General features: G+C 38.0%; 1 protein-coding gene across 1 annotated transcript; it reads left to right on the top strand.

Annotated features, from left to right (window-relative positions):
* The first annotated feature begins 957 nt into the window (after positions 1–957).
* On the top strand, positions 958–6,014 carry Tapdelta (Translocon-associated protein delta). Its single transcript, XM_089644320.1, has 3 exons — positions 958–1,324; positions 2,909–3,062; positions 5,392–6,014. The coding sequence occupies exons 1-3, from the start codon at positions 1,070–1,072 to the stop codon at positions 5,490–5,492; spliced, it is 510 nt and encodes a 169-aa protein (XP_089500446.1). The 5' UTR covers positions 958–1,069; the 3' UTR covers positions 5,493–6,014.
* The last annotated feature ends 908 nt before the right edge of the window (positions 6,015–6,922 follow it).

Here is a 6,922-nt window from a genome sequence, read left to right on the forward strand (position 1 = left end):
GAGAGTTGGAGATCAGCTGGAGGTAAAAAAAGCGTAACTACTTTTTTCGCTTCATATCTCATCTAAATATAATACATCAATGCATAACATTTGGTTTCAGCTTCATTACTACGAGAGACGACTATTAATTTATGTTATGTACCTAAAATCCATTAGGTTTATAATTTGTGTCAGGGGAGATGGTAAGAGAAGCATTAATTCGATTTTTATTCAATGTAAGATTGAAATTTCCCTTGTCAAAAATCAAATTCCGCCATTTTGGATTTTGTTATATGGATGAAGTGATTTTGGCGAAAGGTTTCTCTTCAATCAAAATACGCACAAATTATATAACCCAAAACTTATTTTGTTCTTGTTCCCCGACGTAAATACTCATGAAACTAAACATTGTGTGTATTTGGAATGCTAATTAAAAACATATAAACCGATTTTATAAATACATAACTTATAAGAACTCAAATAAACTTGAAACAACTCTACCTGCTTTGGAACACAAAAAAATAATTTAGGTACCTACCGAACCTACAATGTTTTTTAGTGCTGTTATTATTTCACACTCGTGTAAAATAATAGAATACTTGCATTATAGAACAAATTTCACGCAATTAACAACCTTAAAATTACAATGCGGAAGGCCTAATATATTATAATTTGATTATTAATTCGATAGAACGGTATTTAGCCACTCTTGATTGGCGAGAAACGTCATTTGACGTGGAGGCATATTTGTTCATACGAAAAACAGCTCTATTTGTACATTTAACAATATAATTTTTGCTTATAATGGTTTGCAAGCAAATCATCCGAGCCAATTCCAAAATGTTTTAATGTTGTCAAGCAAAAACCAATGTCAAACAATGTATAAATTCATTTTTAAAGGCTATAATTGCTTGCAGTAATCATTTCTATTGGGCAGTATTTAGTCGTCCGTCACACGTATTTTGACTTTTACCTACGTGGAGCAAATTCTTACAAGTAGTTCTATAACCTGTCAAGTCGAGTTTTAGTTGCGGTCTCAATAGTTTATTAATTCTTTCATTTTCTGTGATAAAACACTAAAAACTTCACGATGGCGTCCAAGATTAACCTTTTCTTCTTCTTATTCTGCGCAATTGTCGCGACAGCTACGTGCGATTCTTGCAAGAATCCCACTGTAACGTCGACCACTTTTACATCCAGGGACTCCGCTGTAGTGATGCAAACCGCGTTCGTAACGGAATTCTCACTAAACTGTGATAATTCTCTGCCGACCGGTTTCGTGCTGTATGCTGAGGTCGAGGGAAGGACCATGCCCGCTGCCAGAATCGGAAACAACAAATATCAGGTTAATAAAATGACAAAAATCTGCCTTTGAAAGTTTTGAAAACAACGTATGGTTGATAATATTGCTTTTAAATGTACGTGGCAAGTCTTTATGACAATTTTTGTGACACAAATATATCGCGTGGTAGATTGAATGATCTATTTTTATGCTAATGATTTTGTTACCTACCCATATTTCTCACAATTTTTTTCCCGTGTCGCTGCTGTGATGCATGCATATATACAATCTCAAAAACGCGCTGTGAAGATGGTATCTTTTATATTCATGTGAGCCAAGTATACACACTATCCGTTGTACCGCATTCAGTCCTCCATTAATGGAGTTACATTAGAGGTAATGTCCTTATTAACCTTTCCATCTCTCGTGAACACTCTTACCAAAACACAAACTCATCCACCAGCTCCGAGTATTCATACATAACATAGTACAGTGTTTTAATACACTCTCTTTCAAACACCATGACTTTAAACTTACTAAGTCATTAACTCAATCTGCAAACACTTTTTTCATCCTAGATGTCGACATAAAATTTTGCAAAGATTTTGTAGGTCAACTCACCTACATATATGTTCATTGTTCCCGTGAGCACTTAGGCCATAGGCCCATTGTACTATCTCCCATTTTACCTCATTCCTTTAGCAGTCACCCAGTCCCTTTTATAATGTTCACCAGGGTTGTCATTGGATATGTGGCTATGTCTTCCGGTTCTACAATGTGTCTTCCCAGGTATCTGAGTCTTGTTCCCAACAGAGCGGGACATTGGCACCATAGGTGAATTGGAGTCTCTTCATCCTCTTCACATTTCCTGCATCTGTTGGTGTTTTCCACTCCCAACAACTGCATGTGTCTCCTGAGATAGCAGTGTCCCGTTAGTAGTCCTATCACTTCCGTCCATATTGAGTAGTTGTCTGATTCGCCTTGGGTCTGGTCCGTTTATGAGTCCTTTGGATTGCCCCGTTCCGGGTGCACTTTTCCATTCCTCTCAGTGCCGGGATTTGACCTACCTTACCTTAATACTATAAACTGTAGTATTATGAACATGCAAAGGTTCGAAAAATCAAAAGCTTTCTAACTAGAAATTTGATCTGAATACAATTATTAATACAGGGCGATACTGAGAGTGTATACCCCTTGGCTCTTCCTCTAGAGGGGGTGAGCAAGTATTCGATACTCATGTCGTCGTGCACAGTTCGTACACGTTACTACAGAAATCATAAGATCGCCACCGATCATTGTCGAATTCTTGAAATGCAATACTACCTCACTCACTCACAATCAAACAGTTGATGTAGCTGTTATTTTTTCTGTCATTCTTTGTTGACTGTTTCGTTCCTTTTCGTTTCGAATCACGCCCGACTTATCGTGCGATGCTGGCGTCAACGACGAGCTTACAAAATATCGGCAACATGTGCCTGTATACGAATCTTCACGCAGACATATGGTGTTAGACGTCAAGATAATCGAATCGTCGAGTATCAGATATTGCATATCCATATTGAAAAAGGGCCTATCTATTGAACGCAGTCCTTTTTTCGATATATTAATTCAATATAATCTAGCTATGTACCAATAATTTCATTTCAGGTTTCCTGGACTGAAGAGAACGCACGCGGTGGAGAGAGGCGAGTGCGCCTGTACTCCGAGGAAGGTTACACGGCGCTGCGTAAGGCGCTCCGCTCCGAGGAACCCACTGACTCCGTTCCCAGCATCAGCGACATCGGCATCTCTTACTCTGCAGGTGAGGATTCTTCAAATGTTAACTCCACATAGGAGCCCTTGATAGAAATAATTTCCTAAGTCATTAACAGTCCACAATGGAGTGCTGATAACAATCCTGATGCATGGCAGTGGGGCGTGAACTGGCAGACGAAGTTCGATGAAGTAGACTAAATGTGATTCCTGTGTCCTAAAACCATGTATAAATTTGGTATTTATTCTATTTAGTCCCCACTAATATAGAAAGAGTTCAGCACAAATTTCTTAGGTATGTAAATTTTAAACTCAGAACTCCAATTGATTACATTAATTATGTCAGTTTTAGTTAATTATGTCAGGCCTGGTTTTGTTACACGGTGTCATTAAAAACTTAATTGACAGTCCTGCCATCGTTGCCACCATTAAATTCCAAGTGCCGACTAGGAATACAAGACAAAATATAACATTCTTCCGCAATACATTCACGACCAACTATCAGACACACTCACTAACCAATAGCATGCATGATCTGGGCAACAAGTATGGGGGTGCTATTGATATATTTGTTGACTCCATTTATAGAACAAAGCTTAATCTATACCAGCACTTTGTTGAATCCTACAAATTAGAGTAGCGTTGGTAAATTAGTTTTTAGTGATTTGTCTTATATGTAGTATTTTTCTAGTTTATATAATATTTTGTTACTATTTTATATACATCACCTTTAAATTTTTTTTTTGTACAATTTTCGATAGCTTGTTAAATATTTTATTTTTTAAAATGCATTTAAAAACCTGGCTGGGAGTAAAACCACATAAAATAAAAATGTTGAAGGGAGTTGTGAGGATGAAGTTTTGGAATTACCTGGCTGATCAGATCTGGTCACTAAACACGATGACTAAAGCCATATAACAGGGTGTATCGGCACGTACCCGACAAACTTTAACCAGCTATTCCTTAGCATATTTGGAGTAAAAAATGTTATGGGCACTTTGATGTCCGGTAACATTTTTTTTAACAAAAAATTTACTATTCATATTTTCACCACATGTCACCACTGTTTTCTCCTTTGTCAAAGTTTGAAAACCCATCTGGCAAATATTTTATTCGAATTCCGTTGAATAATGCACGTGTGTACCTATATTGGCGCTCTTTTACAATCACAACGAAATGGCACGGCACCATTCGTCTCATTTTTAACTATTATTATTTAGTGTGTGCGAAAGAGCGAAGACGCTTTTTGACATACTTGCTTAGAACAGCTGTTGAACACGAAACGCAATGCCAATGACAGTGGTGTAGTGTGGAAATTTAAAATTTTTTTGTTTTTAATTGAAAAAAAAATGCTACCGGACAGCAAAGTGCCCATAACATTTTTTACTCCAAATGTGCTAAGGAATAGCTGGTTAAAGTTTGTCGGGTTAGTGCCGATACACCCTGTATAGCGATGTTTCGATTCTAATTGGTCAACTTTCACTACGGCGATACTGAGAGTATCATATGCTGTCGATAATATAATAAACATGCAGCGCCTTGCAAATCCATTCTTATTTATAAAAGCAGTATATAATCTGTCATACATAGTTTACCAGAATAGCTACTTGTATTCACAGAAAGGATTTTGGATATGCTGGTGTTAAAGGAGTTGAAGCCAGTAAATCTACCAATATTTAACCGTTTATCCTTTATTTTGAAGTACTCAGGGCTCTGCCATATTTCTAACTCCTCAGGGCTCTGCCGGAAGTTCATAATTTATTTATTTATTTATAGGGCGGAGACGGTTTACACGTAGTTCCCGTGAGCACTTAGGCCATAGGCCCATTGTTCTATCTCCCATTTTACCTCATTCCTTTAACAGTCACCCGGTCCCTTTAATGAAGTTCACCAGGGTTGTCATTGGATATGTGGCTATGTCTTCTGGTTCCACAATGTGTCTTCCCAGGTCTCGTCTCTCCTCTCCAATCCCCCTTGGTTCCCTGAAGGCCTCACAAGGGAAGAAGGCCTCAACTCTCCTCTCCACTCCCCTTTGGTTCCCTGAAGTCCCCACGAGGGAAGAGTTCACGAAGGTGGCCTCATCTCTCCTCTCCACTCCTCCTTGGTTCCCTGAAGGTCCCACGAGAGAAGAGGGCCTCAGCTCTCCTCGCCACTTCTTGGTTCCCCGTAGGCCACATGGGGGAAGAGTCCACTCCCCGTTGGTTCTCTGAGGGCCCCACAAGGGTAGAGTTCACGGAAGTGAATATCTTTTGAATCATCATCATAATATGTATCATCGGAAGTGAATATCTTTTGAATCATCATCATAATATGTATCATCGGAAGTGAATATCTTTTGAATCATCATCATAATATGTATCATCTTATTTTTTTTACAGGTTTCGGAGGGCCGGGAATCAACAGCGAGGTTATCGCCGCATTCCTGGCCATCGGAGTCTCGTACGTGGCTATCATCAACAAGAGGAAGCTGCTCGCGTAATTCTCCGGCGAGCTAAACTCTCACACTCGCTCCCATCACACCATCCAACAACCGTAGCTTCCGTCGCTTCGCAAATAATTCCCAAACGTAATTTATTACCATCGCATTGTACCGGAGAAGCGTGCAGTTTTGCCCACTCACATCTGCGGGCGATCTCTGGCTCTTTTTACCAAGGATATGTTTTGAGCCGTTATCGGTCTGAATAATAATGTCACAATTTAGTTTTATTATATTTTTTTATACTATTTCGTCACAAATTGCTTAACTTTAATGAATTTTGTAGTTAGGTAGGTACTGTATTGTATTCGATCAAAATTTAAACTTTGTATTTATGATACATTATTGTTTAAAAATGTCACATTATTATTTATTAAGACAATTTAATTGGTCACAACAATTTTGTTTAAATATTTTTTTGTTTATTTTTCACGTCTTTTTGAGATGTTGAATTGAGTCGAGTTATTTGTGAAGGGAAAGAAGCAATAATTGTTTAAATTATTTCTACATTAATGATATAGTTTGTTATTAAAACTAAGTTTTTTTTTAAATAAACAAAATAAAAATTAATTGTTTTATTTTCATTAGAAATAATACGATGCTAAAGTGAATGATTGGTGAAGTCGGGGACGCCCGAGGAAAGCATGGCATGATCAAGTTGATCAAATTGTTACATTGGTTTGTAATATTATAAAAATGCGTAAATACTGCACAAGATACTAATAAATGGGTCTATGGCATTACCAATTATGCTGAGCGGTGTGATAAAAAGAAGGCGGCGAAGTACTTGCTTATTTAGATCTAGTTACCAAACATGGCTAAAGTCATTTCAAGCAACGTTGAGTTCCTGAATCAGAGCGTTACTGAGAGTATATACAGGGTTTTCCAATAAGAGGTGTTATTTTGAATAGCCCGCTATTTCGGTAGATGTTACTTTTGAAGCTCTCATTTTTTAACATTTGACAAGTAGAAATTACGCCATTAATAAAAATGGAACGATACACGCTTCAACAACGCATTGAAATTATTAAAATTCACTTGAGTGAATCAAATCCAAATCATCTTGAGTGATGAGGCCCATTTCCACCTCGGTGGCTTCGTCAACAAGCAAAATTGTCGCATCTGGGGCTCGGAAAACCCAAGAGTTATTGTTGAAAAGCCTCTCTATCCTCAACGTGTGACTGTTTGGTGCGTTTTATGGTCCGGCGGAGTCATTGACCTTACTTTTTCGAAAATGAGGCTGGAGCAACAGTTACGGTGAATGGATTGCGCTATCGAGAGATGATTAATGATTTTTTATGGCCGGAATTGGATGGTATTGATCTGGACAACGTTTGCTTTCAACAAGACGGCGCTACGTGCCACACAAGCAACGAAACCATTGATATTTTACGATTGAATATCAAAATAACACCTCTTATTGGAAAACCCTG

The sequence above is a fragment of the Hesperophylax consimilis genome, chromosome 20 (assembly GCF_061612785.1).
Source record: "Hesperophylax consimilis isolate HC1 chromosome 20, BYU_Hcon_1.0, whole genome shotgun sequence".
Lineage (NCBI taxonomy): Eukaryota > Metazoa > Arthropoda > Insecta > Trichoptera > Limnephilidae > Hesperophylax > Hesperophylax consimilis.

Coding starts and splice junctions, on each gene's coding strand:
- Tapdelta (XM_089644320.1), top strand. CDS start 1,070: ATGGCGTCCAAGATTAACCTTTTCTTCTTCTTATTCTGCGCAATTGTC. Junction 1,325..2,908: donor TCGGAAACAACAAATATCAG/GTTAATAAAATG, acceptor ATTTCATTTCAG/GTTTCCTGGACTGAAGAGAA. Junction 3,063..5,391: donor CGGCATCTCTTACTCTGCAG/GTGAGGATTCTT, acceptor TTTTTTTTACAG/GTTTCGGAGGGCCGGGAATC.